The 12,128-nt window shown below is 35.9% G+C and overlaps 1 protein-coding gene across 5 annotated transcripts in view; it reads left to right on the forward strand.

Moving 5' to 3' along the window:
• HEATR5A (HEAT repeat containing 5A) overlaps window positions 1–12,128 on the forward strand; it is a 67,343-nt gene that overhangs the window by 42,721 nt on the left and 12,494 nt on the right. For 4 of the 5 annotated variants that reach the window (XM_051806234.1, XM_051806238.1, XM_051806237.1 and 1 more), the window contains 7 exons: window positions 2,358–2,384; window positions 4,244–4,382; window positions 5,283–5,462; window positions 6,290–6,529; window positions 7,234–7,415; window positions 9,108–9,176; window positions 9,591–9,770. In XM_051806234.1, coding sequence (XP_051662194.1) covers window positions 2,358–2,384; window positions 4,244–4,382; window positions 5,283–5,462; window positions 6,290–6,529; window positions 7,234–7,415; window positions 9,108–9,176; window positions 9,591–9,770 — 1,017 coding nt within the window. The remainder of the gene's footprint in view (window positions 1–2,357; window positions 2,385–4,243; window positions 4,383–5,282; window positions 5,463–6,289; window positions 6,530–7,233; window positions 7,416–9,107; window positions 9,177–9,590; window positions 9,771–12,128) is intronic. The other variant, XM_051806239.1, reaches the window with a different exon arrangement.

Consider the following 12,128-nt stretch of genomic DNA (forward strand, 5'->3'; position numbering starts at 1 on the left):
AAAAAAAGGCAAAAATAATTTTCTGGTAGTTATTAGCCCTGGTGTTTTTTTGTGGGCTAGGTAGAAACAAAAACCCACAGGGACAGTAAAGTATGGTGGGGTTTTGTTTTAATCTTGTCTGTACTAACACAGTTCTTATTCACATCTTCTACTGGGTAGCTCTTGTGTATCGATACTGACTATATGTTAATTTTGGATAAAGTTTAGATTCCTCCAGTTTTCTTTATTCAGTTTGACTAACAACAAGATAGTGGGAGGTAGGAAAAATTGAAGGTCTTTCAGCCGCACTTTGTGATAGGCATGAATATGCTAATTGCAGAAGAACTGGAACTAATCTGAAGTGTTCTTTGTTTTAACATACACTAAGAATTATTTTCTCTTCTCTGGGTTAAAATCAGTTTTTCTTACATTGATAAAATCACAGCAAACCATGTAAGCCACTCTCTTGCTCAGAGGATGTGCTAGCATTTGGGATAATTTGTAAGTCTGTGTGCAGTCTCCTTCTGTGTCTCTAGCTAATATCAACTATCTAACTAATAAAGAGGACATCATGATAAAGTTGTCTATATGATATTACTGATTTTTATTGTTTTTACAAGTGGTCTGAAAGTACTTCATACGGTACTTTATGAATTTCATAATGTTAAATTACTCAGTTAAGAGAAAACATGGTTCATAGCTTGACTGTGTGTGTTCATTCATCTGTACACATGTGTGTTCCTCTCTAACCCAGAAATGATTCTGGGCTTCACAGGGTAGGAATCCAAAGAAATCACTGGCCTTACTTTTCTCATTCCCATGAACTTGTTATACAACTAGGGACAATTTTGCTGACACTGACAATTCAGTAAATACCAGTACATCTCTGAAGAGTATCATAAACAAGGTTTGAGTGTGTGCTTTTCAGGTCTGTGAGAAGATAATTGCACAATCAGAATTCTGCATTTGTAGAACACTCCATCCATCCATGTAGTTTCCACCCACTAAACCACCATCTCACTATGGAAGCAGGATAAATTATTGGATCTGAAATCTGCTCTTGACTCTGCTGTTTGCTCAGAAGGTGACCCTCAGCTAATTATTCTTCATGAGTTTAAATGTCTGCAAGCTGGAGAACAAAGTGTCACTGTCCTCCTTTGCAATACATTTTGAAGTAGCATATAAAAACTAGGCACTAGATAGTGTGAATATTCACCACTCTACTCCTTATTTGGGGCAGAAAAACAGGAGAGGCAAAGAATCTGTGGTCAGATGAGTGATCTTTTACCCCTCTGTCAAGGAATTCTCACTCAATTTGAAAACAACTGTGCAAAGAATTATTTTTTTTTCTATTTTTAGTAGCATTTAGTAGCATAACCGTTTTCATCCTATTTCCCCAAGGATTTTGGAAAATGTCTGTGCTGTCAAACTTGCCTTTTTAAAATTTTTATTCTCCCCACCCCCCTCCCCCCTGCTTCCCTCTTCTCTCACCCTCCTCTCTTACTTTCCTCTCCTCTCTCATATCCCCTCCTCTTCTCTCCCCTCTCTCTCCCTCTGTCTCTTCCCCCATCCTCCCCTTCCTCTCTGCCTCTCATTAGGCATGCTAACAATTCCTGTGAGCAGCTGCAAGCTGCCTCCTCCACCTGTCTTCCCAGCCCTTAGAGGATGAGATGGTTCAGGTCTCCAAAGTATTTGGACAGTTCAGGTTGTGACTTTGCTAGCACTAGTAAAACATGACTTAGGCAATGAATACATTGCTTCACTGGCTTGGTTTTTTGTGTTACTTTTTTTTATAATTGTGTACATGTGCCTGTCGTTATCTAGCTTCCCATCTTTGGTTTCTTTCTGAAAGTGTTCAGTGTTGGTCAACTGGATCTTTCATGGAGTGTCTAACAGTAATGCTTGTCCTGCTGTTTGAATTCTTGGCTCCAGCAGAACAGAAATTGCATGCTTTTAATCATGTCTAAAATTAACTCTGAAACTAACTTAGTTGAGCACAGATTGCTAAAGAGCTTATCAATGTAAGCTTATGATGGAGTATTCCTCAACATAGTGAATGTCAGTTTTCAGCTCTAAGATATTAAAGATATTTTGAAACACAATAAGTATACATTGTCAATAACTATGCTGTACTGTTGTCTTGGTACTGTTTAAGTACTAATTTTAGAGGCAGCTGGATTGCAATTTAAGTGTGTTCAACTTATTAAATATAAGATAAATGAAGTAAGCAAATGAGGGTTTTGGTATATTTGAGGTAAGATTCTGAATTTTAATATATGCTGAATTTACATATAACAGTCTCCATGTGTGGTTGATATCACTGTGATATCTATATTTTGGTTTTGTCATGACTGGTTTGTCGTTTGTTTTTTGTGCAGGAAATCTTGTTGGATAATTCTGTGTTGGTAGGTCCCTGTGCCTTGTTAATCCTAAATTTTGCAGTTTGCAGTGGTGTTTTTATTTCATCTTTTATCTTTCCTTTTAACCAGTTTAATGTAATTTCTTTTAGCATGTCAAGTGACATTTTATTGTCATCCTAACCAGATCCTTCCTAACTTTCTGTAGATGGCAGGCATACATTTCATTTATGTGCTTAGTGAGGAATAATTTTGTTTTTAATGTGTTAAGCAGAGAAAGGGGTCTGTTTGTTTAAGTTTTAATGTGATGCTTGCATTTTGTGTCTGTCATTTAGTCCTGTCCCCTGCTTAGAATGTGGAAGAATGAGAGAGATGAAAAATGTGCATCTTGTGTTATTTGGCAGCCTGAATTGGGTCCTCTGTTTTTTCCCCTATTGAAAATGAGCACGGAATTTATGCATGTCCAACTTAAAGTAGAATGTGTAGCCTGCTTGCATAAGTGTTGCATTAAAAGCCTCACTTGTTTTAAAGTTTCAGTTAAAGTATCTTACAGACATACTTGTTGAGTCAGAGTTCTTGTAAAAGAATTATGCAGAGGGTATCTTTTTACATATTAAATCTGTAAATCTGAGTATTGTAGATTCACGTGCATGCATAGAAATTCTGAAGACGAAGCTTAGTTTTGTTAATCTAACAAAGCTGAAATTTTTTATTGCTTACTCTTTTTGTTCTTGTTGTTTTTTTTAAATATGTGTTAAGTAATATATATTAGTCATTTTGACTAACATATATTGGCCTGTTGCTGACAAATGAGGAGCATAGTCTTATGTCAAGGTTTTCCTGCAGCAGACACTCAGCTCTATTTTAAGGATGGTAATAGCTAAGGGCACACAATTACTTAGTTTTAGAGAAGAATTTTTTTTTATTATAAACTACACTTAATTTAAAAGAAGCTGCATAAATATTGATGTAGCCATCTTGCCTGACCACACAGCTAATTTATCATATCTTTGGGATTCCCTTCAGATTTTCTTAAAATTGAAAGCAAGCAAATAAAAATCAGAAAGCTCTGCTCTAACAAAAAAACCTTGAGGCTATGTCTTGGGTTTTTTACGTGGTTTTCCTTGTTCCAGTAATAATGAATCTGTAATTGTGTGTTTTCCAGTGTAAAAAACACTCACTGACCCGATAGTTGTAAAATATGGTGGTGCTATGAACCTTTTTGCTAGAAAAGTACATTCACCAGTAACTCTCACCTTTTCTATCACCTTCTCTAAAACATAATTTAATGTAAATTGAGTATGTGATATTTTTTTGCAATGAAACTGCAGCAGTGTTCCCTTTGCCATTTCTTTTAAACTTTCTTTCATGCATGGATTTCAGATTTACTAAAACCTGATTGACTATCTCACCCTTGGTTCCATTGGCATTTCTCTCGTTACATCTGAGGATGATTTGAGTAATTTTCTCTTGTACTGAGTTTTCAAGCCCATTGTATATATATATACATATACATATACATATACATACATATATATATATATCCTGTAGTCAAAGAACAGAGTTAATTGTTCACTGAGACCACGATTCACCTGTCATTGAAGTTAATGGGAGTCTTTCTACCAATATTGGTTGGGAGTTGGATTCAGCCCCAAAGCAGTATTATAAGTTGCCTTTGGAGAGAAAATGCTAAAAGCACTGATATGTTAAAATTGATTACAGATGTTGGAAAACCTTTCATTTGGGGGTTGGACAAAAAAAAAAGCTGAGCAAAAAGAGCATCAATTACATGTTTACTGATGTAACAGATTTGCCATAACTGCAGTTGTTCAGAAAATACCAGCCTTTCTGAGGTATTGCTGTGGAGGTTTGTTAGCCATCTTACTGTATCTTCTTGCATGTTTCAGATGAATCTCTGTAGCTCATACCTATTACTGAGACGTGCAGTGGTATCTTGCTTACATCAGCTTGTGCAAAGAGAAGCTGCTGAAGTATCAGAATATGCTGTTGCATCAGTAAAAGAGAACAGAGAAGATTTTACTCCAGGTAATGCATTGAAGTTTCAAGATCAAAACATTGACACATTGACAATGAATTTTGAACTCAGTCTGCTATGGGTATGAAAACTTTGCTACACTCTTGAAATCTTGAATTCAAAATGGTTTTCTATCTCAGTTCTCTTTATAGTACCAAATTATGATAAAATGAAGAAAATGAGAAAATGCAAGTGGAATTCCAGAGAAAGCTAAGCCTGTCTAGCCTGTAGCTGTTGTAATAACTTCTTGCTAAAAGGCCTGAGGCTGATCACTAGTTCGTCCTCATGGCCTTTCTATGAGGAGATGGTGGTAATAAATGATTTCACTTCAGATTTCAGTTCAAGCTCATTTGGAAATTTTCCAAAAATATAGACTGTAACCATTTTGTAAAACTGCTGATATGTAAAATTCATAATATTGAGCAAATAAAAATTGTTCATAGTAATTTAACAAATTACTTCTATATGTCTGTCCAGTTTTGTGCTTTGTTGAAGAATAGTTTTAACTTCCCTTTCAAATTAAAACATTGTTTTAGAATTACCTTATGAAGTAAGATAAGTGAAATAGCAGTCAAAATGAAAATGAAGTTAGCGTGAAATATCATAAGGCCAAAGGTAATTTTTTTCAGGAGCTCAGATGCTATAGTGATGATAATGCTGTGAAATTCAGAGTAGGATTTTTTTTTTCCTGGGATAACTTTCTTCCTGTTGTTACTATGTTTCTGTAAAAACTCAAAGTTTGTTTTGTATTCAGATACAGTATTAAAGCAGCTAATACAACTGTTTCAAAAATATTTCAGGGCTAGTAGGTATTCAAAAGATACCCCATGTGCAACATGCAGTGGGGTTTCTGTTGTCATTACTGCAGTTTTGTGATGTACAGCATTCAACTCACACTTTGTTCTTAGCAGATGTGAACATCAGAGAAATAGGCCTGGAGGGGGCATTGCTGGGCTTGCTGGACAAAGAATTGGATCAAAGATTGTGCCAAGATATCAAAGAGACTCTGACTCATATGCTTACTTCAATGGCAGTTGAAAAGCTCTCTTTTTGGCTGAAGCTTTGTAAAGACGTTCTTGCTGCCTCTGCTGGTAAGCCCTAATGCACTGTAGTTGAGAACACAATCAAAATAAAGTCTGCAGAAGTACCCTGTGTCACTAAGGAAAAGTATTCATGTTTCTTGAATGTTTGGCATTTATGCAGTGTATCATCATTGTTCATATTGAAAGATTGGACTGTTTAACTTAGTTCCTTCAGAGGAATGAATATGCCTTTCTCCCTTCTAATTGCCTTTTCCCTGTTGAACAACTTTTTGCCAACATCTTAGCATGTTGCCTGTTCATATTCTTGTTGATTTATAGTCCTAATGTTAACTTATTTCCATATTAGAAATGGAAATGTGGAGTACGTTCGAGATCATGAGTCCTTTGCAATTACCTACAAGAAAAATATTCAGATGGGCTCTTCTATTACTAATAGGAATGACTCAAACCTACTATATCATGATGAAACTCTTGAGTGGACAAAATTAATTACTGTGCTAAATATTGGGGGAGGGGGAAGGGAGAAAGTAAATTCTTTTACCTGCAGCGCAGGAGAAAAACAAGGATTTAGATTTTTTGATTTGGAACATTACTAGCTTCTAATGTGTCACTCTTCTTTTAAAACTGCAGTTCTTAGTTTACTTTCATGGTATTGATCTTGTCTTCCAGCAACTGATATCAACCAAATGTAGGCAGTTTTGTCATATTTTAATTCTAGCATTTACTTTAAGACACCGAGGTTGAAGGGAGTCACAGTGAATTTGAGGCTAGAGATAGACTTTGAAGAGATTTCCATGTGAGTCTTTCTGTAGTTTTCAGTTACAGTAAGAAAGAATATTATATTTTGGGTTTTCTCTCCTGTGTCTTAAATACAGATTTCAATACAGTAGCTTCAGTAGATACCACTCAAGAAGAGGAAACTGCCAAAGTGGATGATGAATCTGTTTTAACATCTGACAGCGATGACAGGTTCCACCCTTTCCGAAATCCACGATGGTCTACCAGAGTTTTTGCTGCAGAGTGTGTTTGTAAAATTATAAGCCAGTGTGAAAATGCATGCAGTGCACATTTTGACATAACTTTGGCTCAGGAAAGAAAACAACGTGATTCAAGAGGTATGTGTTACACGCTGAAAGAATTCAATAGAATGCAAAGTATGCTTAAAATAAATATTAGCTCTTTGCATCTTAGTGAAGTTTGTTATAAATTTGTTGTTTGTAATCAATGAAACCTTTAATTATTCTGATTAGAAGCCTGTATTTATTAAGATGTGGAGCAATTTTTGTTTGCTAAAATATTGGCATCTTACTGCACCATTTACACTCACTTTCCTGGTTATAGTACCATGGCATATGCGTAGGAAGCCATTGTTTCTGCATAAGCACTGGCAGTCAGAAGTGATAGCTGACACCAGCCTATGACATCACAGTATCTGGGAGTAGCTGAGAGTATGACTTTTTAAAAGCATCACTTTTTTTTTTCCCTATAATTTGCATAATTACCGGTATAAACACTGCCATTTTTTGGTACCTCTTTATGTTTATCTGGAGGTGTTTTCCTCAACACTCTTTTTTAGAAAATCTGCCTTATACATAAGATATATGCTTTATTCTAAGTGTCTTTTTTTACATATAAATGGAAAGCAACCTAGATCAGCTAACATAAGATATCCAAGTAAGACTGTGGTATGTGTAAACTGCCTAAAGTGATATGTTAAGGTAAAATGTAAAATATTAATTTTGAAAATGTTGGAATCGGTCTTATAAAACACATTACGTCTAGATCTAAATTTAATAAAACTATTTTATTTTTTTTTCAGATGACTTTTTGGTATTGCATTTAGCTGACTTAGTTCGTATGGCTTTTATGGCTGCCACAGATCATAGCGATCAACTTCGTCTTTCTGGGCTTCAAACATTGCAAATTGTTGTTCGGAAGTTTGCAGCTATTCCAGAACCAGAGTTTCCAGGTCATGTAATTCTGGAGCAATATCAAGCCAATGTAAGCACCATTACTAATAACTTAGAAAAGTTTAAAGTTACAGTCAATCACTAAGAGAAATTTGCTTTTGCAGTGCATAAGAGTTAGATTTCAGTGAGTTTGTTACTGAAAGTATTGTTAATTTCTTTGGCCTTAACATCCTTAGAAATTATCTTTTCAGTTGGCATATAATGTCTAAGCTCCAAAGTTTCTCAAGTTTTGGCATTTTCCTCTCTTGAATACAGCAAAACCAAAAAAGATAATTGGTAGGGTTTTTTTGGAAAACATTGGTTTCAAAGTGTGGAAGTATTGCAAAAAATGTTAGGAACAACTGTAATTTTAAATTCTGCTCAGAAGTAAGTAGCCTTTGCACACCAGCGATCACACTTGGAGATCTTGGCCAATAAATAAGCTAGAGGAGATAAAAGCATGGATGATACTCAAAAGGTCCATTTCATTTAAGTGTTGGCTGAGACTTAGAGAAAAGATGTCCTAATCATTTTGCATTCCAGACTGCACTTGTGTTAAATACAGCAGACAGCTGTGTTAAGCCTCATCTGGCTCCCATTCTTCAATTTCTAGCAGGGATTGAATAGGTCAAATCACTTTCTCTCATAGGAATGGAGAGATCCTGACACTGAAGACATCCTAACCTACTTTAATCTCACTTTTGCCATTAGAATTCTATTTTACTGGCGCTTCTTTGTGGGAAAGAAGTGCCTTGGTCTACTCTGGAACTACCAAGGGGAAAAAATATGCTATCTGTCCTTGCTGTCTGAAACCGTCAAGCAGGTCATAAGTAGAGCTAATAATTTTCCTTTTAACCTTCAGGACCCTTAAAGTGTTTCTGCTAATACTATGTATAGATCTGATCAGCTGTTCCATGGTAGTTTAAGAGATGTGAAACAGTTAAATATCAAGTCTTTATCTTCTAATTTTTTTTTCTGTAACAATATCATAATAGTCCAGAAAAAGATGGATATAGATTTTCTGTACTTGAGTAATAACTTCCTGAAATCTTGTTCAGAAGTTCCTTAAATGAAGTCTGAGCTTTAGTGGGTCTTAAAAAACTGTCATTAATTGCCATCAACAACAAATCCTTTTCACTTATTTTCACAAACTTGTATTTGTAGTGTTTGTACTACACTTTCATTCCAAAAAGCATCAGACTTAAGTCTGAGTTTTCAAATGCAGGCTAAAGCAGCAAGGGAAATTTTTATTGGACTTTACTGAAATGGCTTTCAACATTGAGAGTAGCTAAAATCCCTGCAACCTGGTAACTATATGTCTGTGTGTTCTTTATTAGGCAAATGGGGTTGGTGCTCTCCCTTTTTTAAACTTTCCAAAGTTGACCCACTTCAGCTGTTTGTTCCCTTAAATCTGTGTTCTTTCTAAGTAAGGAAATGTCACTCATTAGGCGTCTTGCTACTCATCAAGCCAAGCGTTCAGGAAGGAAAAGGTTTCTGGTTCAGTTTTAGACGGTGCAAAAAATAGAATCAACTTTGAAGACCCCTCTCAGAGACAGCCATGTCTTCAGTGTAAGCAAAACAATAAAAGTATGACTGCAGCTGTTTCTCTGCTCTTTAGCTTCACTGAAACAGTCTGTGAAAAAAGGAAAATTATAAAGGAAAATTATAACAAAGTCTAGTTATGAAAAGTAAATATTTAGTTAATTGTTCACTACTTATTGAATGTTGTTTAACTTCTCTTTAGGTTGGAGCAGCACTTAGGCCTGCCTTTGCTCCTGAAACTCCTCCTGATGTCACAGCAAAAGCATGTCAGGCAAGTGTTGAAAGTCAGAAGTTTTAGGTAATAGACCCTCTGAAATATTTTTTTTTTGCTTGATACGCAACACAATAAAAAGAAAATAAATCATCTAGCCTCAAATCCTCAATGCACACCAAATAATGTTACCTCTATATTGTGACAACTCAAAGATTTTTTGCAGTTTAAAGTCTTTTGAGAAACTTTGTAGCAGTTGATACTTGGTCATTATTTGTGACACCCCACTAGTGTTTTTGGCTTTCATTACTTAAGTATACCAAACTGTAGTGTCATTTAACATTTATTCTTTTCTGAGAGTAAATGTATCTTGGTAGAAATTAAATCTGGTTTTCATAATTTTACAGACAAAACAAAAGACTCTCCAGTGGTGGTTTTTCCTTGTTCCTCATTGTTTCTGTTTCACAACACTAGGTATGCAGTGCCTGGATAGCAAGTGGTGTAGTCAGTGATCTTAATGACCTTCGAAGGGTTCACCAGTTGCTTGTGTCCTCTTTGGTCAAAGTGCAGGCTGGAAAAGAAGCACAAAATCAACAATATAATGAAAGCACCTCAACTATGGAGATACTGGCTGTGCTTAAGGCTTGGGCAGAGGTTAGTATAGCAGCTCTGTAATGTTAGTCTTGATATCTGGTAGGTGAGTTGGAACCTTTCAGACAGAATTTTTGAGAAATTTCTTACAAGCTTCATTAAATAGAAAGTGCTGGCCCTTTGCTTTGCTACCTCTAAACAGTACATGAACTTTGTAAACTTGACAAAAGCACTACTCCTTAAGCCATCGGTATTATACCTTACATTAAGAATAATGTCTCAAAAATATGAATTTCTTAAGATATTCTGATAGTTCAATATTCATTTAAAATTGCATGTTATAAATGGCTATGGTGATGGTCCACTGAATGTACCATTTTAAATAGATGTCATTTTTCTCATTATCTATTGGCATTTAATTTCTTAGAAATAGTTCTTGTAAGTTAATATTGTCGGTTCAGTACTGCATTGGTTAACTTAAAAGTCAGCTCACATGAATGCCTGTTTTAATACATGTAAATGGAAGGTTAAATATTTAAAAGTCAAGAAGGTGAACAATGTACATAATCTCTAAAAGATGTTTAGAAAGGAGTGATAAGGACCTTGGATGCTGAGGCCTGATAACCAGCTAAACATGAACATGTTATGTAGGTACATGATATTTCTGTGTGTAGTCAAGAAGCTGTTTTGGAGGAGAAAGTAGGCAATAGATAGCTTTTATGTGAACATTTGTAGAAAAACACCTGTGGTGTCCATACTTGAGAAAGGATATTGGCAAAATAGGAAAACCATTGGAGAAAATCTAGCGAGTGGGAATAAAAATCTTGGAAATGTGCTTACATTGAGAGATTTAAGTAGATTAGTCTATTTAATCTATTCAGGAAGAGATAAAGTACTGAGATCAACTTAAAATTATTAAATTAAGAAAATGTTTTTAATAGCATGTAACAACCTATCCCTGGTCAGAAGCCTGTGAGGCTCAATTGTCAGAAGTGAGGATCTGCAGATTGTTCCAGCTTATAATTAACATCACTAGAATTCTTGAAAGTAAAATCCATATAGCTTTCCATGAGCTTTTGTGACCTGTAATTTACAAATATTTCACTTAAGCCCTAGGCAGTTCCTTCTCACTTAGAATCTTACCTATTTTCAAAGCTAACTTGCAATTCATTGAATCTAAATGTCTCCTGTATAGTGGAGAAGAGCGTCCCTCCAGGGGCATTTTGGAGAGAGTAAAGATGGCTGTTGGTCTGAAACATTCTCAGTTCTGTCTTTTTCATGGCTAGAAAGGCATCTAGGGAAATTAATATTAAATTGACCTATTGATGGTAACACCCAAGAGTTTGCAAAGTATTGTTTTGCCGATTGACGGGAGAGAGAGAGAACACAGACACCAACAAAGGGAATGGTCTTACTTTACTAGCAAAATTAAGGCAACACAAAACCAAAATAATGCATTTAATATGGCAATAAGCTTAGCATGTGCACCATTTTGGCAACAAACAAACTAAGCAAAGTAATGCATCTAATAATTACTGTACAAGCAAAGAGCAGTGATGAAGAAAGACACATCACCAGTTACCCCACTAATAAATTACCATCATCCAGACCGTTTCATTTGCTGGGGAGCCCTGAGTCACAGCAAAGGCTCGGAGAACCACTGCTGGTAACTGGGAAATCCTATGCAGCGTGTCCACTCGTGGAGTTCTCCATCTTCGCTGTGAAGGGATCCAGCTTTTGCAGGCTGGATATGAATGACTTGCATATTTTGTCATGCAGAAACACCTGGTGACAGTCTTCTCGACCACCCGAGACCAGGGCTTGTCCAGAGCCCAGGTCTGGTTTGGGCAAGGTTCCTAAAGGTCTCTAAAATATCTTACAGGCAGTCACAAGAGCATACTACAATTTCTTAAGCATCTAGTTTAACAGACAAGATTTAGCAAAAGATGTCTCAAATATATGGTTTGGCAAAATAATGCTTAGCATAAGCAGTTTAGCTAATCCATGTATAAAGTTCATACTTAGCACAAGCAATCTAACTGATCTGTGTATAAGGTTTGCCCATTTTCCTATATCAAGTAGGGACAGTACAGAATTCATCTGTAAGTCAGTTTTGGCCTGTCTCAGGCCCTGGCACTTCAAGTATGCAGGACTGTACTCTTCATTCTTTACTGCTAACACAGAGTAATAAATAATTTTGAGAAGTCAGTTGCAAGTGCAATATGTCAGTTCAGTTAAAAGAGTTTCAGGAATGGTTTGACTATTGTTTCCGGATCATGGTTATAGGTATGTTATTTGATAAGTTCTTCAGTGTTGTAGCCATAGCTATAACAGGGTTTGATGGTTGAAACAAGAAGCTGGACAAGTAAAATATTATTTTTTTAAGAGCAGAGAAGTTAACTGCAGGTGTGTTTAGGAATT

This window comes from Manacus candei, unplaced genomic scaffold (genome assembly GCF_025592945.1).
Source record: "Manacus candei isolate 608988 ecotype Guabito, Panama unplaced genomic scaffold, ASM2559294v1 h1tg000067l, whole genome shotgun sequence".
Classification (NCBI taxonomy): Eukaryota; Metazoa; Chordata; class Aves; order Passeriformes; family Pipridae; genus Manacus; species Manacus candei.